The sequence below is a fragment of the Schistocerca nitens genome, chromosome 3 (assembly GCF_023898315.1).
Source record: "Schistocerca nitens isolate TAMUIC-IGC-003100 chromosome 3, iqSchNite1.1, whole genome shotgun sequence".
Taxonomy (NCBI): Eukaryota; Metazoa; Arthropoda; class Insecta; order Orthoptera; family Acrididae; genus Schistocerca; species Schistocerca nitens.
Genome location: NC_064616.1, coordinates 773,970,255 through 773,995,264, shown reverse-complemented (window position 1 = coordinate 773,995,264; position 25,010 = coordinate 773,970,255). Strand labels below are relative to the sequence as shown.

Below are 25,010 nucleotides of genomic sequence, written 5' to 3'. Positions count from 1 at the left end.
TGTTGGTTCTGGGGGTGGGTGAGGCAGGCTGGTCGCACAGATAAGGCAGATCTGGAGGTGGAGCTTACCCTGGATGGTGCAAACTGAGCTGTTTCTGGTGCCGCTGAAGGATGCCTTGAGGTGTGGCGACCAGGACTAGCTGGCGGTATTGCTAGGTGTTGATGGAGCCATTTATCCAACCAGGTGCATGTCCAAACATGCACAGCTACACAGCGATGATCACCTTAAAAAGTATGACTGCTTCTTTCTCTTGTACTGGTGAAGGCTGCAAAAGATTTAACAACGAACAATGAGGATTTCCATGCCGATCATGAATTGAATAGGATAAAAGGGAAAGCAGTGCAGAATCTATAGGCTTGGATGTAAATACAGTGTATACATGAATAACCCATGCATATTTTTTCCCTGAGTTTAAGGACAAAAACCTGGGGTGCGCAGATTTATTGTAATAACATTGGTACTGCTCCTCCTGTGAAAATAGATCTCATTATACTATAGTGTTGTTGTGGCCTAAGTCTGTGGTGCATCAGTAGCACGTTAGAAGTGAACTATTCATTACATGTTGACTTGTTAACTATGGCTATAAGTTCTTGTTATTGCTCATAATCTAAATGTAAACTTAAAATTATTGAAGAAGCAGATAACATAGGAAACTGTGCAGCAGAAAGGAAGTATGATATGAGTGAGAAATGTATTCATGACCGCAAAAAATTAAAAAATTAAAAATAAAATAAAATAAAAAATAAAAAAAAACCAAGACTTCAAAGAATAAACAGTAATCTCCAGTCATTTCATGGCCAAACAGCAAAGCATCTGGCCACCAAAAAAAGGCTTTGTGATTATGTTGATGAAAAGTAATAATATGGGAGCATGGTGACTAGTGAAATGTGCCAACACAAATCATTGGCTTTAGCCAAAGAACTAGGCACCATCTGTTTCAAACCTAGCCAGGCTGGATATCAAGATTTTTCAGTGGAAAAGTATTAGGCTTCCAGCGGGTAACTACCATCACTCAACAGCTCCGAGGCAATTTTGAGAAAAAAGTAGTGAATTTTATTACTTTTTGATAAAGTTATGCTGTGAACATTCCTATATATTATCTCAAATTGGTAACACAGATCAAATTCCAGTCTGTTTTGAGATGCTGCTTGACAACACTGTGAACATGAAAAGGGGATCTAGCAACGTGATAATGAAGTTGTGGTAATGAGAAGCAAAGGTGTTCAGTGATGTTGTGTGTAACTGGTAATCGATGAAAGCTACAACCTTACATGGGATTTAAAAGGAAAACTATTCCAAAAATATCAGTGAAAGACATATTGGTGAGAGCAAATCAAAAAGGGTGAATAGACAATGACCTGGTGGTTGACTGGGTGACATGTTTGGCGACCTCACCCTGGTGCATTACTGAATTTATGTAACGTTGGTCATGGGTGGCTTCCACGGACATAAAATTGAGGAAGTGCAACACAAGTTACAAAAAGTGAGAACTGACTTGTTCATTAACCTAAGAGGCTTAACATCTGTCCTGTAACCAATAGATACATATATAAATTGGCATTTCATACCTGCACATAAACAGTGATATATGCAGTGGATGGCTGATGAAAACTACAAGTTCATACTGCGTGAAAAAATCAAGTGGCCAGATTTTTGAGTGAATGAAATCTGCATGGGACTCCATTCCACAACCACTGGTGGAAGAACCCTTCAAAAAATGTCGTAGCACAAATTCACTGGATGGAACTGAGGATGGAGCTTTCTGGGAAGATGGTGTTGACAACAATTATTCTTCCACTAGCGATGACAATAAAGATGGCAGTGATGAATAGAATCATTATGTTAGAATATTTTTTGTAAATAAAACACAAATTAAATATAATATTGCTTTTTCTTCCTCTCTTAAAATTAGGGTGTGCAGATTATTCGATGGATTATTCACATGCATATGGTTGTCCTCCATCTGCATTTTAATCATTCGCACAAAATGTTTGGCCTCATCATAAAAGAGGGTGAAATGGGGGTGTAGTAGTATACTGGATTCCATTCTCAATGCAAAACTGTTGAAATCCAGTGGAAGCAAACTGTGGTTCATTATCAGTGAAGAGAGTTTGTAAAGCTCCTTCAGTATACAAAACAGTGGCCAGAGCTTTAGCGGTATTCTCCTTCATGGTCTGTTGCTTTTTGGTGATGTATGGGAAATGTGAATATGCTTCTATTAAAATCAACCACATGGTCCCATGGATTTGACATATCCAAAGCCCACATGCTGCTGATCCTGGTGCTGAGATGTAAGTGAGTGGAAGCTCAGTTATTTTGCTTCAGTATATGAGCATTAGCATTCTGACAGAATTAAGTCAGGTACCATAGAATTGACTAACAGTAAAAAACAGAAGAATGAGAGAGATAGAAATTAAAAGACAAAAAAGGTATACGAATGCAAGTAGAAGAGGTACTAAGCAACAAGACAACTACATAGCTTTCTCTTACATTGTGAGGAGCCACCAGTGTGTCACAGGTATGAAACTCAGCTGTCAGTACAATGTGTTTTAATTGAGTGTGTTATATATGATTACCTGGGGTAGAGGAACTGCCCTCTATTTTAATTGATAATGAGGCAAGTGTGGTTCATGTTTTAAGGTTTTGTGTGCTGTTAGAATATTCTAGTGTGTCACACAGCGAGTTGGTCACACATTATTTTTAATTAGTCACTTAGCCACAGTAATCTGTTTTCCTTCTTAACTGTGACTATACTGGTATTTTATCCTTGATTTGATATAGTTATTTTGATGTGTTTTATCTGAATTTTATGGTTAGTCTTTTATGACTCTTACTATGTCGGTGTTCTACTTGTGTGTTGAGCCAACCTGGTTCTAAAATTTATTGTTATTTTTTATTATATTTTCACCAACTTCATCTCTACTTATAATTTATTCTGCATTTACATCTGTATTCTGCAATCCACTGTCAAGTATGTATTGATAGGTTCATAGTGTACTACAGTCACACCCTCCCCTCCCCAATACTTTTCCTTTTCCATTCCATTGATGGAAGTTTGCAGCTGATATTTTTCTAATTTTACCATCATGGTCAATATTTTGATGTGTGACAGAAGTAATATTTTTCTAGGGTCGTATTGGAATGTAGGTTGCCAGACTGTTGAGAGTAAGTCACCTATAATTCACATTTTTAAGTGGCAATATCAGCAATTTTTAGCTGTAACCGTTACTTGCACTGAACATTCTCCATATATGAAAGAGTCTTTATTCTACATAGTTAAATACGTGTACAAACAAAAGCCCCACATGACCAAAGAATCATTGATACTTTGTCGAAAGCATTTTTGAGACTTTGGTTTACCTTTCATACCCCAGTATTAAAGATTTTCTCTGTCTATTTTATCATATCTATGCATGCAGTGTAAATGGGAATAAATAAATTTAAAAAATGTTTCAGGGTGCAATTGCAACAATCATGCTACCAGCTGTCATTTCGATGCAGCTGTGTATGACATATCAGGCAGAGTGAGTGGTGGTGTATGTGACAACTGTCAACACAACACTCAGGGAAGAAATTGTGAACAATGTAGAGACTTCTACTACCATGATCCAGAACGTGACATTACAGATCCTGAGGCATGTCAGCGTAAGTTACTCTAAATCTTCTAGACATTAAGTTTTGTTAATCAGGTTCTGTACAAAATATCCGTTACTAGCTCATAGACTAGACTCTCTGTAATCTGGCCCTCAGTTGTCTGGCCTCTAAGTAATCCGGCACCCATCCAAAAACATGTGCACAATGATTTATCGTGTGCAACAATACTTATTTAAACAATGCTTTATATACTGTATTTGAAATTGTAGCTTTCTTTACAATTCAGAATCATGTCTTCTAAAAGGAAACACGTTACACTAGACCTCAATCAGAAACTCAAAATTTAATTTAAATCAAGGTTCTTCGCAGAAAGCCATTGCTGCTGAGTTTGATGTTGGATGAGCAACTATTTATGACATCAAAAAGATAGAAGATGTTATTCGACAGTACTCAACACAAATGGATTGTGTGTTGGGAAAATGGAAGGTTATGCGTAAGAGTGAGAATGAAGAACTGGACGTAGCTGTTTGTAGATGGTTCATACAACAACACAGTAAAGGAATACCAGTCAGTGGCCCAATTGTAAAGGAAAAAGTAGCTGTATTTAACAACAACTGAGCGGTAGTAGCTTGTTTGCAGTGAGCGAAGGTTGGGTATGAAACTGGAAAAAACGACATCACATTCCGCAGCTGACAGTAACCGGGGAAAGTTGCTCAGCTAATGATAAGGATGCTGATGAGTTTGTAAGCAAGATATGGAAGATACTGAAGGAAGAAGATTTAACTACTGATGCCTTGTATGATGCTGATGAAACAAGACTCTTTTATAAGATGCTTCCTTCAAAAACATTATCTGCCAAATACAAGAAGGAAGCTCATGGCTACAAGCAACAAAAACAGTGCGTAACGTTAATAGTGTGTTGTAATGCAAATGGGAGTCATAAACTACGGCTTATGGTGATTGGGACATCCCAACATCCACATTGTTTTCAACACACTGACACCAGTGCAGTATTGCGCTCAGAAGAAAGTGTGGATGGACAGGCAAATATTCTCTTGGTGGTTCCACGAAATGTTTGTACCAGCAGTGAGAAAAGAGCTAAAGAAGAAAAAGCTGCCACTGAAAGCTATCTTTATAATTGATAATGTTCCCAGTCATCCTTCAGATGTTTCTCTAAAGTCCGATGGTATACATGTACAAGCACTCTTTCTCCCACCCTATGTGACAGCCCTAATTCAGCCTATGGATCAGGGAATTTAGGAATCAATTAAACGTCATTATCAACATTCACTTCTCGTCTCCTTGCTGAATGAAAGTGAAAACGACTCTATCGAGACTATGCTGAAAGCATGGAAAGCAATTAACATATGTGATGTTGTTTTCCAAGCAGCTGAAGCATGGCATAAAGTAGAGAGTGCTACCGTAATGAAGATCTGGAGAAAATTGTGGGCACCCATTGATGCCGAGTTGGATCCAGTAGTATTTGACAGCGATGAGCCAGTCAATTCGGAATTATGAATTACTTTGTACACTGACATATTCCGCAACCTTCCAGGAGGAGAAGAAATTAATGATGAAGATGTTACTAAGTGGCTGAATTAGGAAACTGTGATAAGGGCCAAACTTTAGCAGATGAAGAAATAATCAAAAGCGTACAAGAAAGTAATGACACAGGAGGAGAGAGCATGAAGATTTCTCACACTGCTGGTGTTGAAGCTGCCGAGGTCTTCCTGGAGTAGATTATGCAACAACCAGATACATGTAGTACCGATGTAATGCTTGTAAAGCGGTTGGTGATAAAGCATGCCACAGTCGCATATCATCATTGCGACAGTTGAAAATTAGGGACATGTTTAATAGTGAGTGATACGACTGTATAATTATGTACAGTATACACTCAAGCACTAAGTTTTGTTTGAAAATTAATGTATGTTTGGATTTAATAAAGTACATCCTCTATGTTTTAAAATTATAACCTTCGGTTTAATGAAGTACAGTTCACTATATCCCCTATGTTTTCAAAATAAATAAACAACAAAATAAATGAATAAAATAAATTTCAGACACTCAATAATCAAGCACTTCCACTAATCCGACACCCATATGTGCCAGGGATGGCCGGATTAGTGAGAGTCTTGTGTATTTCACTCTTTCCACAATTTTCATACTATTAATAATTTGAATTCCTTTTTTCTAGCATGTGACTGTGACCCTAGTGGCTCACTGGATGAAGGAATCTGTGATTCTCGAACAGACATAGCCAATGGTTTAGAATCAGGAAGATGCCACTGTAAAGCTAATGTTGATGGGAGACGTTGTGACCGATGTAAAAATGGATATTGGAATTTTGATGAAGAAAATCCTGATGGCTGTCAGCGTGAGTACTAGACTAATCGTAGTGACTGTTTTTCTTAAGTACTTGTAACACAATTTGATGTGGGATCTGGGGGGAGAGAAGGTAGGTGGGACTTATTGTACCATAAAACTTTGTCACAACTCTCCTGTACATAACATTGTATTGCTCAAGAGTATAACACATACTGTTAAAAAAAGAAATATCTGCTCACCTGAATGAATTTTCAGAGTACTATGTGTGGGAGGAGGGGGTGTAAGAGGCTGCTTTACAATTTCCTAGCAGGTTATAGTGTATGTCAGATCATGGTTTAGACCTGGACCTTTACCTTTTGCAGGCAATGCTGTCTTAGCTGAGTTATCTGGGCAAGCTTTACTATGTAACTGAAAGCAGACTGAAATTTCAGATTGGGTGTTGAGAAATGCTGAGATTACTCAATTTGAAGAATGTTACCCTCAAATGGGAAAGTTTGGGTAGGGGCTGTAGTCCAGTTCACTGTTTTAATTTGTCAGACAATTAGATAATTAATACAGGGTGTATACGACCTGGGACAATTGGGAGTTCCGGGAAAAACCCAGGAATTTCTTCATCCGGGAGAAAACTGGGAAAAACCCGGAAATTGTTTAGAATTCTGGGAATTTTTCATTGTTTTGGTTTTCAGTTAAATTTTTGTGATTTTTGACTGGTAAGAACCAATATTCTAACTAAGGATATTACTGTATTCGTATCCCGCTACTGCAGAATAATACTGCAGGAACAAAACATGAACCAGAGAGGGGGGGGGGGGGGGGGGGGGGGGGAAAGAAGAGAACTTTAGTTGCAAAGGAAATGCGCCGTATACAACAACAAAACACAGTGCTCATACAAGCGTCTGCTGAACAGCACAGTGTGTCGAAGGCTTAGGAAGACTATGCCATGCTTCATAACAACAAATTGCCTCCGATGAGCATGACGTGACAACTGTTTAAATTAGAGTCGTTTGAACAGTTGCAAGCAGGTTCTTGCGCATGCGCAGTTTAGTCGCGTATGCGTAGTACCTTCTCTCGCTTGTGGTTACCGAAGTGTGGCTGGGCCCCACTACCTAATATTGCGCCAGTTCGGGAATATAGTAAATCTGGGGCTGATGCACAGAGCAGTCAGAGTTGTGGTGGGGAGGTGGACCTTTGGTGCAGAGCCGGGTGGAGGGTCTGAATCAGAGGCTCAGACGGTTTTGCGACCGTGTTGGCTGCAGATTCCTTGACTTGCGCCATAGGGTGGTGGGGTTTCGGGTTCCGCTGAATAGGTCAGGAGTTCACTACACTCAGCTGGCGGCTACACAGGTAGAGGAGGCTGTGTGGCATGGACTGGGCGGTTTTTTAGGTTAGAAGGCCTCGGGAAAGTATGGGGTGGGCTGCAATCTCAAAGGGTGCATGGCAAATACAGGACGTGCTTGGATCAAGGAGGAGTCGGAATTGTAGTTGTAAATTGTTGTAGTTGTGCTGGGAATGTCCCTGAGTTTCAAGTGCTAATAGAAAGCACAGAAGCTGAAATCATTATAGGTACAGAAAGCTGGCTAAAGCCTGAAATAAGTTCTGCAGAAATTTTTACGAAGTCTCAGACGGTGTTCAGGAAAGATAGAGTAGGCAGAATTGGTGGTAGTGTGTTTGTGTCTGTCAGTAGTGGTTTATCTTGTAGTGAAGTCGAAGTAGATACTCCGTGCGAATTGGTATGGGTGGAGGTTATACTTAACAGCCGAACTAAGTTAATAATTGGCTCCTTCTACCGACCCCCAGACTCCGATGATATAGTTGCGGAACAGTTCAGAGAAAATTTGAGTCTCGTAACAAATAAATACCCCACTCATATGGTTATAGTTGGTGGGGACTTCAACCTTCCCTCGATATGTTGGCAAAAATACTTGTTCAAAACCAGTGGTAGGCAGAAAACATCTTCTGAGATTGTCCTAAATGCTTTCTCCGAAAATTATTTCGAGCAGTTAGTCCACGAACCCACGCGAATTGTAAATAGTTGCGAAAACACACTTGACCTCTTAGCCACAAACAATCCAGAGCTGATAGAGAGCATCATGACTGATACAGGGATTAGTGATCACAAGGTCATTGTAGCTAGGCTCAATACCGTTTCATCCAAATCCACCAGAAACAAACACAAAATAATTTTATTTAAAAAAGCGGATAAAATGTCACTAGAAGCCTTCCTAGAATACAATCTCCATTCCTTCCGAACTAACTATGCAAATGTAGATGAGATGTGGCTCAAATTCAAAGATATAGTAACAACAGCAATTGAGAGGTTCATACCTCATACACTGGTAAGAGATGGAACTGATCCCCCGTGGTACACAAAACAGGTCCAAACTCTGTTGCAGAGGCAACGGAAAAAGCATGCGAAGTACAGAAGAACACGAAATCCCGAAGATTGGCTAAAATTTACAGATGCGCGAAATTTGGCGCGGACTTCAATGCAAGATGCCTTTAATAGGTTCCACAACGAAACATTGTCTCGAAATTTGGTAGAAAATCTGAAGAAATTCTGGTCGTATGTAAAGTACACAAGCGGCAAGACGCAGTCAATACCTTCGCTGCGCAGTGCCGATGGTACTGTTACTGACGATTGTGCAGCTAAAGCGGAGTTATTGAATGCAGTTTTCCGAAATTCCTTCACCAGGGAAGATGAATGGAATATTCCAGAATTTGAAACACGAACAGCTGCTAGCATGAATTTCTTAGAAGTAAATACCTTAGGGGTTGCGAAGCAACTCAAATCGCTTGATACTGGCAAGTCTTCAGGTCCAGATTGTATACCGATTAGGTTCCTTTCAGATTACGCTGGTACAATAGCTCCCTACTTAGCACTCATATACAACCGCTCGTTCACGATAGATCTGAACCTACAGATTGGAAAATTGCGCAGGTCGCACCAGTGTTTAAGGAGGGTAGTAGGAGTAATCCATCTAACTACAGACCTATATCATTGACGCCGGTTTGCAGTAGGGTTTTGGAGCATATACTGTATTCAAACATTATGAATCACCTCGAAGGGAACGATCTATTGATACGTAATCAGCATGGTTTCAGAAAACATCGTTCTTGTGCAACGCAGCTAGCTCTTTATTCGCACGAAGTAATGGCCGCTATTGACAGGGCATCTCAAGTTGATTCCATATTTATAGATTTCCGGAAAGCTTTTGACACCGTTCCTCACAAGCGACTTCTAATCAAGCTGCGGGCCTATGGGGTATCGTCTGAGATGTGCGACTGGATTCGTGATTTCCTGTCAGGAAGGTCACAGTTCGTAGTAATAGACGGCAAATCATTGAGTAAAACTGAAGTGATATCAGGTGTTCCCCAGGGAAGCGTCCTGGGACCTCTGCTGTTCCCTGATCTATATAAATGACCTGGGTGACAATTTGAGCAGTTCTCTTAGGTTGTTCACAGATGATGCTGCAATTTACCGTCTAGTAAGGTCATCCGAAGACCAGTATCAGTTGCAAAGCGATTTAGAAAAGATTGCTGTATGGTGTGCAGGTGGCAGTTGACGCTAAATAACAAAAAGTGTGAGGTGATCCACATGAGTTCCAAAAGAAATCCATTGGAATTCGATTACTCGATAAATAATACAATTCTCAAGGCTGTCAATTCAACTAAGTACCTGGGTGTTAAAATTACGAACAACTTCAGTTGGAAAGACCACATAGACAATATTGTGGGGAAGGCGAGCCAAAGGTTGCATTTCATTGGCAGGACACTTAGAAGATGCAACAAGTCCACTAAAGAGACAGCTTACACTACACTCATTCGTCCTCAGTTAGAATATTGCTGCGCGGTGTGGGATCCTTACCAGGTGGGATTGACGGAGGACATCGAAAGGGTGCAAAAAAGGGCAGCTCGTTTTGTATTATTACGTAGTAGGGGAGAGAGTGTGGCAGATATGATATGCGAATTGGGATGGAAGTCATTACAGCAAAGACGTTTTTCGTCGCGGCAAGATCTATTTACGAAATTTCAATCACCAACTTTCTCTTCCGAATGCAAAAATATTTTGTTGAGCCCAACCTACATAGGTAGGAATCATCATCAAAATAAAATAAGAGAAATCAGAGATCGAACAGAAAGGTTTAGGTGTTCGTTTTTCCCGCGCGCTGTTCGGGAGTGGAATGGTAGAGAGATAGTATGATTGTGGTTCGACGAACCCTCTGCCAAGCACTTAAATGTGAATTGCAGAGTAGTCATGTAGATGGGTCATCTCCACGTGACCCACATTTACGTTCAGTGATTTTGTTGTTTTGTCTTCGTTTATTGCTCTCACGGTAAATGATGATGAAACGGATTTTTGTCGCCGGGAGCTATCAAATGAATTAAAATACTTTCGCTTAGTAACGGAAGGCAAAAATATATTATTACTTTCAGATTTTATTTCCACTTTTCTGACAGTCAAGCATTAATCGCCTTGCAGAACAATGAAGTTATTTTTGTCGGTTTGCTAAAGAGATTTGACTTTTATTAATCTTTTCTGCTGAGGCAGTCAATTTATTTGAAACGAAGAGTTTAATTTCACACTCTTCACTGGTTTCAACTGTTTGCTGCATTTCAAGTGCATGTATGGCATTGTACCATAATAAAGAACCAAACATGAGATAATACAACACTGGTACTCCAAGAAAATTTACATCCGAATATGGACATACGAATGTGCACTTTAAGCCGAATTATGCATTTTAGTGTGGTTCAAGAAATTCCGATCCTCTTGAAGTATCCTCTGATGTCTTGTTTCTTTTATGACATAATATAAGATCTTTTAATGTTTTACATGTACGAACATATGGGCTTCCTGCGTCATCGTAGCTGCGCAAGTGCAGTGACACCTGTTATCTGGCGCTCACTTGCAACTGTTGAAATGAACCTATTTCTAACAGGTCGCGGGAAAATATTTGAATGGTGGTTTGAAAAGCATTACATTCAAAGCAAATTTCCTTTTGCACAAGATGAACTGTGTGCGAGAATGTACGATGAATTTCTTAAATCAGAAACCGTTTGACTCTCATTTAAAAATCAACTCTTTGAGGACAACCATTTTGAACAATTTTGACCCAGATCAGACATTTACATCCTTATTAAAAATTTTACTGGCACATTTGTGTGATTTATCTTAATTTAAACCATGAACCTTTCTTATTTGTGTGTTCGCGCTACTTAAGAGTGATCTTGCTATTGGCTTACTACATGACGTGTCCTATGCTGTCATCACCGGGCGAGATCAAGTGACATGAACTATGACTGGCTTACAAAAGCGCATCGCAATCTCGATTTCAGTGCTTCAGAAAGTGACATGCGGTGTTTGGTGGAATTCAAATTTATACCTTCGTAATACGAAAATAATACCCCCTCCCAGGAGTTTTGTTTTCTGAAGTGGTGGGAAATTCTATGTCAGTATATAAAACCATAAACATTCAAAGGATTGGTGAGTTTTACAGTGCCGAGGAAGAGTATACTGTCACGTAACATGGAAAAAGTGTATTTTCACCCGGGAGAATGTGTATTTTTTACTGGGAAATCTGGGAAAAATCTGGGAATTTTTTTTCTTTGTCCACGTATACACCCTGTAATATTTTTGCATTATGAATTCACTCATTGTCCTGAATATTTATACGTTTCTTTTTTAATTCTGAAAAAGCTTCACTGATGCTGTGAAGCTATCTGTTCTTCATGAAAGCCTTACATTTTTATTGTTATTTTATTTCTTTCTTTATTTTATCCATCTATATTTAATTCTTTCTATTTTTCTCCTCTCTGAACACCACCTCAAAGATGCTCAAGATATATTCAGAAGTTTAATTTTTCTGTCTCATTTCCCACGTTTGAAAAATGCTCATTTAGCAAGTGGTTTACCAAGCTATCAAATACAATGCACACGTGGTTAATACCAAAACTTACGTTGTTTTATGTGAGTAGCAGTCCATAGTTGGAAGAATTTTTAGACCTCTGCCAGCTAGGAGTATTTAACTATAACAAGAAAACATGAGTCACAGTGTGTAATTTCAAGTTTGATCGCCAACAAGCAGAGATATTCTACATACACTTCACTTAATAGGAGCTTATTTGTGATATATCAATGTGCAAAAGGTAATCAGTAGTACTCCTGTATTGAAAGTGTGTGCATCAATAGTCAAAGCTGCAACAAATCATCGATCAGTGTTGTACAAACAAATTTTGCATCAAACTGAACAAATATGCTATGGATACTTTCTATATGGTTGGGTTATCAGGACAAAGCCATTTCCTGACTGAGTATCATAAAATAAATCCAAAGATGGCCAGGAACACCACACACAATGCATAACCAACATCAGCTCACAGTAATAAAAATGTGTCCAAAGTGTGAGAAAATTTGAGCTATGATCACCATTTAAGTGATCATTTGATGGTACAAGAACTAAATTTATTGATATCCACAGTGCATTTGATTGTGACCTGTGATTTGTAAATGTGAAGATGTCTCTGAAGCTGATATCAAAATTTTTATCAAATGAGAAGTAGGTATTAGAGATAAAGTTAGTGAACTGCTAATAGATGTTAACTCTGAAATTATTGGTATATCAGAGCACCACTTAAATAATTTGATAATTCAGAGGCTTCCTTTACCAGGCTACAGATTAGCTGGCTGTTTCTCAAGGAGTTCCTTGCGGGGTGGGGGAGTGGCTCTGTACGTAAAAAACAGTATTTCATTTGAGTCCATAGACGTATCACGACACTGCACTGAACAGATATTTGAAAGTTGTGCAGTATTAGTTGAATTTAGTGAAACTAAACTTCTAATTTCTGTTGTTTATAGGTCCCCTAACTCCAGCTTCAGAGGATTTTTGCTTAAGCTGGAGAGGGTTCTTGATTCACTTTGTAGGAAGTACCAGAAAGTAATTCTATGTGGTGACTTCAATATTAATTTTGTACATGATTGTGCAAGAAAAAGGATGTTGGTAGATCTCCTAAATTCATATAATCTGATGCAAACTGTGTTTTTTCCAACTAGGGTGCAGGGGAACAGTAGAAGAATCATAGACAATATTTTTATTCATTCTTCATTACTAGATGGGCATTCTGTTAGTAAAAGGGTGAATGGCCTTTCAGACCATGATGCACAAATTTTAACACTAAAAGGTTTTTGTAATCAAACCAATGTCATATTTAATTACAAACTACATAGGAAAGTTAATCCAACAGCAATAGAGAGTTTTTCAAAACTTGTCAAGGAACAAGAGTGGCAAGATGTTTATAGTGCCGATAATATAGATGATAAATACAATGCTTTCCATAACACATTTCTCATGCTCTTTGAGAGTTGCTTTCCATTAGAACATTCTAAATGGGGTAGTAGCAGTAATGGACAGCCCGGTTGGCTGACTAGTGGGATAAGGATATTATGTAGGACAAAGCGGGAATTATATCAAAATGTTAGTAGTAGTCACAATCAAGCTACAGTAGCCCATTACAAACAGTATTGTAAGGTGCTTAAAAATGTTATTAGCAAGGCAAAAAGTATGTGGTATGCAAATAGAATAGCTAATTCACAGGATAAAATTAAAGCCATATGGTCAGTTGTGAAGGAAGTGTCTGGTCAGCAGCACAAGGTTGACGATATAAAGTCAGTTTGCAGTAATAATATTTCTGTTACTGATAAATCAGATATATGTACAGTATTTAACAACCATTTCCTGAGCATTGTTGGTGAATTAAATAAAAAATTAGTATCTACAGGAAATCATATAAATTTCTTAGCAAATGCCTTTCCGAGATTGACGTCTGAAATACTCCTCTGTGATACAGACAAGAGGGAGATTGAGACAATAATCAAATCACTGAAGACTAAGGACTCTCATGGTTATGATGGAGTGTCTAGTAGAATATTAAAGTACTGTGCTGCACATGTTAGCCCTGTATTTAGCCATATTTGTAATTTTTCCTTTAGGAATGGTCAGTTTTCTGAGCAATTAAAGTATTCAGTAGTAAAGCCGCTTTATAAAAAGGGAGAAAGGGATAATTTAGATAATTTTAGACCTATTTCTATGCCATCAGTGTTTGCAAACGTTATCGAAAAGGCTGTGTATGTAAGGTTAATTGATCATTTTATATCACACGATTTGCTATCAAATGTACAGTTCGGCTTTAGAAGCCATTTGACAACTGAAAATGCTATATTCTCTTTTCTCTGTGAGGTACTGGATGGGCTAAACAAAAAGTTTCGAACGCTTGGCGTATTTTTTGATTTAACAAAGGCATTTGACTGTGTTGATCACACAATATTGCTCCAGAAGTTTGACCATTACGGAATAAGGGGAGTAGCTCACAATTGGTTCACCTCTTACTTTAGCAACAGGCAGCAAAAGGTCATTATTCACAATGTTGGTAACGGCTGTGATGTGGGATCTGAGTGGGGTACTGTCAAGTGGGGGGTGCCCCAGGGATCAGTGTTGGGGCCGCTCCTGTTCCTTATTTATATAAATCATATGTCCTCTAGTATTATGGGTAACTCTAAAATATTTCTGTTTGCTGATGACACTAGCTTGGTAGTAAAGGATGTTGTGTGCAACATTGGCTCGGTTTCAAGTAGAGCAGTACATGACCTCAGTTCATGGGTTGTAGAAAATAAACTAACGTTAAATCACAGTAGGACTCAGTTTTTACAGTTCCTAACACACAATTCAACAAAACCTGACGTTTTAATCTCACAGAACGGGCATATGATTAGTGAAACTGAACAGTTCAAATTCCTCGGTGTTCAGGTAGATAGTAAGCTGTCATGGAAAGCCCACGTTCAGGATCTTGTTCAAAGACTTAATACTGCCATGTTCACTATTCGAACAGTATCGAAAGTGAGTGATATTTCGACACATAAATTAGTCTACTTTGCTTATTTTCATTCACTTATGTCATATGGTATTATGTTTTGGGGTAACTCTTCCCATTCTAGAAGGATATTTTTGGCTCAGAAATGGGCGGTTCGGGCAATAAGTGGTGTGAGTTCACGAACCTCTTGTCGACCTCTTTTCACGAGTCTGGGTATTTTGACATTGGCCTCTCAATATGTATATTCCTTATTGTCGTTTCTTGTTACCAATATTAGTTTATTTCCAACAATAAGCAGTTTTCACTCAGTTAATACTCGGCAGAAATCAAACCTCCATTTGGATCGGACTTCCTTAATTCTTGTGCAAAAAGGTGTGCAGTATACTGCTGCATCCATTTTCAATAAGCTGCCACTCGAATTCAAAAATCTTAGCAGTAATCCACGCACTTTCAAATCGAAACTGAAGAGTTTCCTTATGGGTCACTCCTATTCTGTTGAGGATTTCCTTGAAAAATTAAGATGATTCTCATTGTATTGCTGATAGCGTTTGATTAAACTTATGGACTGATTTTCTTTCAGGTTCATGAACATTTATTTTTATCTGTTATTACTTTTTATGTTGTAAGTTCATGTACTGACACGTTCCATGACCTTGGAGATTTGCTCCTCAATTTGGTCCTACGGAACTTGACATTTAAATAAATAAATAAATAAATAAACATTGTGCTACAATTTTTTATGAATTGTTGCTACATTTGGAGACAATTCAAATCTTTTGGACAGAGTTATAACTGGTGCCAAAATTATTATTTTTTTGTACAATCTGGAAACCAAACATTAAAGGGCTGAGTTGTACACAAACATTCCTTTTCAAGGAAAATAAGTATTTTTTGGCAAATCAAGTGTGAAATTAATGCTCATTGTTGTATTTGGTGGAAAGGGCATGGACAAAGAATGAATAGCAATTTTGTGTGGATATATTAAGACATTTGTAAATTAGGATGTACCACATCCAAAAGAGATTTACAATGCTTGGGAACTTTTTTGTGACAATGCACACTTTCACACATTGCTAATTGTGAGAAAAGTATTGGTCAAATAAAATCTGACAGTGCTGACATAGGCACCCTGTAGTCTCGATCAGACTTCTCTTGGGTTTTATTTATTGGGTCAGGTCAAAAATAACTTGAAAAGATGTTGTTTCAAGATGACTGAGGAAGCTTTAGAAGCTTTTATTAGGGTGCTTGTACAGCCTTGCTATTGCAAACTTGCAAGAGGCATATGCAGATTAGAAAAAGCATGGGTAGAAGTGTATTGATGCCAGAAATGCAAGGGAATGTGGAAAAAATAATATACTCAATTTTAAGAATATTAACTGCTGTAAATGCATCTCCATTGATTTTTTATGGCTTCATTTGTGATATTTACTGGACAAACTTATAATGTACACTCAGGCTTCTTTTGACAGTGAAAATGGAACTGTGCTTGAAAAGTTGGAACAAGATCCCTGTTTCATTCTCCAGATATCATCAAATTTGTACCGAATTTTAGTTTTTAAGGAGAAAGAGCACAAGTAAATGATGATTGAAAAGCAAATAGGGGTGGTAATGACAGATTATTATGCAGGGGATTGGATGGTGGGGGTTTCATTGCTACACACTGTTTCGAATCAGTTGACCAAGTCTTTGCAGAACCATCAATTGCTGCCAGTAAGTTTCATAATAGCACACACTCCGCTACAGAGTGGAAATCTCATTCTGGAAACATCCCCCAGGCTGTGGCTAAGCCATGTCTCCACAATATCCTTTCTTTCAGGAGTGCTAGTTCTGCATGGTTCGCAGGAGAGCTTCTGTAAAGTTTGGAAGGTAGGAGACGAGATACTGGCAGAAGTAAAGCTGTGAGGACGGGGCGTGAGTCGTGCTTGGGTAGCTCAGTTGGTAGAGCACTTGCCCGCGAAAGGCAAAGGTCTAGTGGTTGTTTAGCTGTCTTTGGTTCTAGTGCTCAGGCAGTCTCCCAGTGGACTGATTATTGCTTGGTTTCAGGCACATACCCACAATCTCATCATCTGTTATGATTTTTGACAAAAATTAGATGTTAGCATTTTGTCTTGTCATGTCCACCACCAAAAAATTGCCATACACATGAAACAGGGCTGGCCGCTGTGGCCGAGTGGTTCTAGGTGCTTCAGCCCGGAACTGTGCTGTTGCTACAGTCGCAGGTTCAAATCCTGCCTCGGGCATGGACATGTGTGATGTCCTTAGGTTAGTTAGGTTTAAGTAGTTCTAAGTCTAGAGGACTGATGACCTCAGATGTTAAGTCCCATAGTGCTTAGAGCCATTTGAACCATTTGAAACAGGGTTTTTCTAAACAAGTTCTTTGACCTAAGTTTTGCTGCTACACATGTGATGGCTGGTCATCTGATTCAGAATAATGTGTAGTAAAGGCATCTAGCAAGGGACCCAATCACTATCACTTCTCAAGCTACAGCAGAAAACTTCTAGTTCATTTTGGGTCACACCTTATATCTCCTGTAACAGGTGTTTCTGATGACTGATATTTACCATCCATATATTATAAGAGGCAAAATAACATAGAAAGAAGAATTAACTGATTTTGGGGAAGTTCAGCTTTGTTGCCAAAGCATATGATAATGTCTCATCACATTTTCTGGAATTGTCAACTTCATGATAAATTTTCCATTACTTTGAGATGGACAAATTATTGGAACAAATTCTGCAGGAAAAAGTGTAAATAAGACTAAAGTAAATGCTAATATCGAAAGTTATTTATAACAGAATCTGTAATTGCATTGACAATTATCTCATTGTTTGGAGTAAGGCATATGGCTTCTGACTCAGTAGTTCTTGTAGTAAAGGAAATAAATTCCCAGATACATGTGTCATTTTGTCTGTTACTTCACTTTCAATCTAATGCAAACTAGTCACCAGAGCTTAAAGTGGACCTGTGCGTGTCACAATGTACAGAGTAGCAAAAAACTTCCTTTTTAATATTGCATTGAGTGAAATAAGACTTTTACTTCTAATTTCAAATTTACAAGTCTTTTGGATTGTAGAGAGACTGATGATAACATTGTATTTGTTGTTGTATAGAAAAAGAGTTCTTACACTTTGTCCGCATTTGGAAGAAGCTGGAAAATTGAAAAAAAGAAAAAAAGAAAAAGAAGAAGAAAAAAGTGAACAAACCATCTGGTATATTTAGTTTTACTATGACTGGACATTATTTTGCCATATTTTGCCTTTGTATATTTAATTCTACTGCAGTAATGTTTCTATCATCCTCAAGTGCAACATAACCATTTTTCATTTCAATATTTACCATTTTTCTGAGTTCAAATCACTTATCTTATGCTTTGCAGCATGTACCTGCAATACTCAAGGAACTGTTGATAATCAGGGCTGCAATGTTCTTACTGGAGAATGTACCTGCAAACGATATGTGACTGGACGTGATTGTAACCAATGTCTGCTCAATTACTGGGGCCTCTCTGATGATCGTGATGGGTGTAAACCTTGTGATTGTGACCCTGGTGGATCATATGATAACAACTGTGACGTCATCACTGGCCAGTGCAGGTAACCAAAGCTTGCAGTTATAACAGTGTCTCAACATGATTTATGTTTTGGTCAGCCTAATGCTCTTAATTCTGTGAGGTGCTATTATTTCATCCGAGTGCAGCATAAAATCATGGTCTAATGTTAGTACTGGTTTGTAAATGTTTGTCACCTCAATATTTACATTATTAACTGAGCAGTCTGAGAGTGGTTTTTAGATGGTTTTCTGTGTTTGTCTGGTTGAGTTTTGTGAGAGTTCTCTATCTTAGAATCACAAAAACATACAGTTAAATACAGAAATCACAGAACAAAATTTTTATAATTTGTTAGAAAGATAGCACCCATGACTTCATCCCATTAAGCTGCCCTCACACAAGATGTGAATGCATATGTGGGCATGGTTTCCAATGTGATAATGATAATGATTATTGAAAACAACCTTACCTGTATTTTTACACATTTATTGTGTTACAACTGGGTTAATTTCTTTGAACATTCTGAGACTGCTGAGAGATGAAAGAAACAAAACGACTCATAACACAATAAATGTGTGAAAACAGAGCTTAGGTGGTTTTTATTAATCATTAACATTATTGGTAGCTGTGGGCTCGACGTGATTAAGATTGCTTCCACTGTAATTGGTGAGCACTCAGCAGTATGATCTGAAAGTCAAGTGCTTTCCAGCAGCAGTTGTTGACTTAATTTGGCACACCAACCACTCAGAATTTACAGTGAAATTTTCACTCTGCAGTGGAGTGTGCGCTGAAATGAAATTCCCTGGCAGGTTAAAACTGTGTGCCAGACTGAGACACGGACTTGGAACCTTTATCTTTCATGGGCAAGCGTTCTACCAACTGAGCTACCCAAGCACAACTCATGATCCATCCTCACAGCTTTACCTCTGCCAGTACCTAGTTTCCTACCTTCCAAACTTCACAGAAGCTCTCCTGCAAATCTTGCAGTACTAGCACTCCTGGAAGAAAGGATATTGCTGAAACATGACTTAGCCACAGCCTGGGGGATGTTTCCAGAAAGAAATTTTCACTCTACACTGGAGTGCACACTGACATGAAACTTCCTGGGAGATTAAAACTGTGTGCCGGACTGAGACCCAAACTCAGGACCTATGCCTTTCACGGGCAAGTGCTTTACTGACTGAGCGACCCAAGCACGACTCACAACCTGTCCTCACAGCTTTTCTTCTGCCAGTACCTCATCTCCAATGTTCCAAACTTCACAGATCTCTCCTGCAAAACTTGCAGAACTAACACTCCTGGAAGTTTCAATCTACCAGAAAGTTTCATATCAGCATACACCCCACTGCGGTGTGAAAATTTCATTCTGGAAACATCCCTCAGGCTGTGGCTAAGCCATGTCTCTGCAGTATCCTTTCTTCCAGGAGTGCTGGTTCTGAAAGTTCCGCAGGAGAGCATCTGTGAAGTTTGGAAGGTAGGAGACGGGTTACTGGTGGAAGAGAAACTGAGAGGATGGGTTGTGAGTCTTGCTCGGGTAGCTCAGTCGGTAGAGCATTTGTCCATGAAAGGCAAAGGTCCCGAGTTAGAGACTTGGTACAGCACACAGTTTTAATCTGCCAGGAAGTTTCACACAGATTTTGCTTCCTGAAATTCACATGTGTGAAGTTGCTGTGTTAACTTCATTAGAAATTCTCTAAGATGGACAGAAAAAAATCTCGCTAACATTGTAGAGCTGTCATTGGATTCAAAGGGACTTAACATGTTGACAAGAGAGCTTTAAAAATATTCAGTTTTCTCTTAGACAAAATCATTATAACAGGTCAAGGAAACAGTTTTTTACATTTTCAAGGACGTAAATTTTATGCCCAGTGAGGAACTGAACTTTAAATGCAGTGTGCTACTAAATATGATATTTGTGTACACAGAATAAATATCATCTAGTTGTTTGCCTCAATGCCTTAAGAGTTAATCTCAAACAATAAAGGTCTGTCGAGGTTTATGTTTCCACCTGTACCATTGCATTCAGAGATGTGGCAATACTTGTAACCGCCAACATATTGTTTCACAACATTTGATTGTAACAAATTGTGCTGAAAATGACATATATTTGATGGATCTTTTATGTGCTAGTGCCTTGAAGTGGCATATTTTCATAGGACGAAAGTTATACTACATATACCAAATACAGTGTTTGAGATTTAGAAAGTTGCACTCCAATATGACATCTACTTGGTTCAGTTTGTAATAATGACAGTGTATTACATCACATTGGTTCCCAACTCAATTTGTTATGTTTTTGTGTTCTGATATGAAACATGAAGTTCCACATTAAGATGCTACTAGTCTTGTTCATCTCCATGTCCATGATTATTTTCATATCCCATTCTAGATCAGCTTCATGGTAACTTATGTTTGTAGTGACAGGGAGGGCTTCTGGCCATAGAATTACAGAAAAAGAAGAAACCCAAATTGAGACTGGGCAATTGCTCATCATTAGAACATTCCTGACGTGGATTTGGGGAGGGGGGGGGGGGGAGACAATGAAGAAATTGAACAAAATGAATGCTTCCATTAACTGTTATTCTTATGGGAAACACTGTAGTCAATGAGTCAGGAGTCATGGGGAGCTGTGCACCGAACATTTTGCACTATTTGTTGTTTAGCCAACTAATATGAAAATGCAGCACTAACTTATAGTGTGCAGTACTACATATATTTGTGTAAGTATCCTTCTTGATATGCCAGTTGCTCACTGCTCTAAGAACTTACAAGTAATCCAGCTTAAAAGTGCACATTACACAGCAGACTACTTTCACTACCACCTAGCATCCATAGAGAACAAATGGTGTTACCATGATTAGCACTGGGTCCATGCTAACCTTCAATAATCTGTGCAGTGAGTTAATTTAGATATTGTGTGTGACATTCAAAACCACACAGAATAACCAGATTGATTGAGCATGTTGTACTCAAGCTTGTCTATTCTGTGTGAAGTGCAAGGGACACCACTAGTTCTGTTTGTATTCGTATACACAAAGATACTTCACTACCATTTAAAAGTAAAATAAATATTAAAACATTGCCTCTTGATGGTTCTCAGCAGGTTAAACTATGCAAGGACAACACAGACTGTTACTAGATTTTATTACTGATTTTTAAAACGTGAAAATTTTTCTTTCAGATGTCGCCCTCATGTCACTGGCCAGCAGTGCAACCAACCAGAGCAGAGCTACTTTACTGCAACCCTAGATTTCTTGGTTTATGAGGCTGAGCTTGCAAGAGGGAGTGAGGTAGGGTCTGATTTGCTCAACAAAATGTCAATATTCAGTCCTAATAAATCAAGAAAACTTTGTAACAAGAGTAGATCACTACTAATCAAATAGAAGAGCAACAACATAGGAAGGGGTTAGGAGAACTGATTTGGAATATGCAGGGATGTGTGGAAGAAAGGATTGCGGGTCACTAGGAATGATGCTGAGGGAATAGAACAGGAGGAAGATGGGAAATCCAGAGTAACTGCAAGAGATAAAGAAAAGGAAGATATGGATGAGTTAGGGTAGGCTAACAAAATGACAAGAGACTGATATTGGTGTAGAGTTTCTTGGTGGGAGCAGAAATGAGCTTAGAGGCAGATGGAGGATAGGAAGTAGCATAGACTGGAACCATTTGGGTTGAGGTAAGAAGAACTTCGAGGGAGGGGGGGGGGGAGGGGGGAGATTTGAGACATCTGAAAAAGTGGAGGAAAAAAGGCTGAAAATCTTATATATAGTTTGGAAAGTTAAATAAAAGTATATCAATAAGTATTGTGGTAGTATCAGATAAAAATGGTAATACCAGGTGTACCAGTATGAAATGAGCGTTACGATACAAATGTGTCGATAGGGAACATTTGCTGTGAACGAGCCTTAATTTTTTTTTTGATTGGTTGGTATGACATCTGTCAAAGATATTTAGTATACATTATGTGGTGTCACCGCCAAACACCACACTTGCTAGGTGGTAGCCTTTAAATCGGCCGCGGTCCATTAGTATACGCCGGACCCGTGTGTCGCCACTGTCAGTGATAGCAGACCGAGCGCCACCACACAGCAGGTCTAGAGAGACGTACAGGCACTCGCCCCAGTTGTACAGCTGACTTTGCTAGCGAAGCTACACTGACCAATACGCTCTCATTTGCCGAGACGATAGTTAGCATAGCCTTCAGCTAAGTCATTGGCTACGACCTAGCAAGGCGCCATAGCTTTGATAATTAATATTGTGAAGCATGTATCATCAAGAGCGATGTTCTACAAATGTGGATTAAAGTTAAGTATTACAGCAACTGCGTCCATTTTCTAAGTTCTCATTTCCTTTTAACTGTTCCAGACCTCACGCCAATCTGCGTGAGCTTAACGCGTGCCTTTCGGCTTCCTCTCGTTGTGACTTGGCTGTCATGCTAAGTCACAACACATTAAGTCATGGAACAAACAACAACATATGTTTTCATCATGTTAACAATGTCGAATTTTGTACCAGAAATTGATGATTTGTGGAAAGCATTAATTTTTTGTTTTCATTTGAAGAAAAGTGCTGTAGAGTCTCATCGAATGCTTGTTGGGGCATATGGTGATCATGCTCTATCAGAAGCAACTTGCAAAAGATGGTTTCAGTGGTTCAGAAATAATGACTTTCATGTAAGAAATGAAGAACATGGAAGACCACCAAAAAAGTTCGAAGACACTGAATTGCAAGCAATATTGGATGAAGATGATACTTTGAGTCAGAAGTAAATGGCAGCAATGCTAAATGTTGGGCAACAAACAATTTCTGACCGTTTGAAAGCTATTGGAAAGATCCAAAAGTGTGGAAAATGGGTGCCACATGAATTGAATGGAAGACAGATGGAAAACCGAAAAACCATTTGTCAAATTTTGCTTCAGAGACATGAAAGAAAATCAATTTTGCATCAAATTGTTACTGGCAATGAAAAATAGATTTATTTTAAGAATCCTAAATGGGAAAAATCATGGGTTAATCCGGGACAACCATCAACATTGACTGCAAAACCAGATCGTTCGGCAAGAAGACAATGCTCTGTGTTTGGTGGGATCAGAAAGGTGTGGTGTATCATGAGCTTCTAAAACCCGGTGAAACTGTGAATACTAATCGCTACAGACACCAAATGATCAATTTGAACTATGCATTGATCGAAAAAAGACCAAAATGGGCCAGAAAACATGGCAAAGTAATTTTTTTACACAACAGTGCACCTGCACACAAAGCAAAACTGGTGCAGGATACAATCAAAACACTTGGCTGGGAGCTGCTACCCCACCCACCGTATTCACCAGACTTGGCCCCTTCCGACTATCATTTGTTTTCATCAATGGGACACGCATTGACTGAGGAACACTTCAATTCCTATGAAGAAGTCGAAACTAGAGTGTCTGATTGGTTTGCTTCAAAAGACGAACATTTCTATTGGTGTGGTGTCCACAAATTGCCAGAAAGGTGGTCAAAATGTATAGAAAGCAATGGTCAGTACTTTGAATAAAATGTTTTTACTTTTCAATTCAAAATTAGTGTTTCATTTTCACAAAAAAAAAAAAAAAAAAAAAAAAAAAAACACCCATTTCATACCGGTACACCTGGTAGACAGAGGGAGCTGAGGATGAATTAAGAAGTAAATATGTCTACAGGAGAAGAAGAAAAGGAAGCTGTAAGGGGGAAGATGCGGAATGCTGCTGTCTTTACTGTAAGAATAATTTCCACCATCATGTATACTTTCATAGGCTCATTTATTTTGCCTTTTTTGTGCATTGTGCCCTACAGTATCATATTTTGGAGCAATTCTGTCCCTGTGCAGATAAAGTTCTTATCCCACATGAGGGTGAGTAAAATGAAGTATGATATCAGTGCACAAACTTTGTACAGGTCACCGTATAAATGTCATTGACTTCTGATATCTCTGTACATGTACATACACAGTATGTCCAATAAGTATTAAGACTGAAAGTAATCTTGTTCTAAAAGTCTACAGTTTGATTTTGATATTCAGCAGTGAACCTGAGCCCTGCTTCTGATTTCCCTCACTAATCCAAGCAGATCTTATAATATTATAAAATGTGAATAACCTGCCTCAAGAATAATTTCAGTTGCCATGCCCAGTGATATGTCACAGATTGTAAGGGAGGCAAGTCAAGCAGAACGTGGCAATGTTGTCCCAACCACCTTAGTCAAGATTTGGCTGCCATGCCGACTTTTTGTTCCATCAGATTAAAAAAAAGAGTCTAAAAGGACATTGTTTTATGGCAAGTGAGGCAGTCCAGATATCTCCAGCAGGATGCCTCAGCAGCCTTGTTGGCTAAAGTTGCTAACTTCAAGGGGGAGGGGAGGAGGGGTTATGGAGTCTGGAAAAGATATTGGTGAGAAATGTAATTTTTTGATGAACATTAACTCACTGTGCATGTATCTTCAATAAATTTCTTATCATAGCATAAGCCCCAATACTTACTGTACTTTGTTGTCGAGCATATGGAGCATGTTGATCCAGGTTTCATAAAAGTGGTATTGATTGTCATTAAAATGTAAGTACCAGTTTTCCTTTTCTTTTTATTAAAAAGCCAGAACTGCTTTCAGCCCCCAAGGCCACTATCTAGTGTTATCTACAAAGTATCAACCAACAACAGTCAAATT

General features: G+C 38.7%; 1 protein-coding gene across 3 annotated transcripts in view; it reads left to right on the top strand.

Moving 5' to 3' along the window:
- Positions 1-25,010, top strand: part of LOC126248778 (laminin subunit beta-1) — a 376,490-nt gene that overhangs the window by 265,059 nt on the left and 86,421 nt on the right. For all 3 annotated transcript variants that reach the window (XM_049950147.1, XM_049950149.1, XM_049950148.1), the window contains 4 exons: positions 3,457-3,645; positions 5,792-5,971; positions 18,165-18,381; positions 21,517-21,625. In XM_049950147.1, the coding sequence (XP_049806104.1) occupies positions 3,457-3,645; positions 5,792-5,971; positions 18,165-18,381; positions 21,517-21,625 (695 nt within the window). The remainder of the gene's footprint in view (positions 1-3,456; positions 3,646-5,791; positions 5,972-18,164; positions 18,382-21,516; positions 21,626-25,010) is intronic.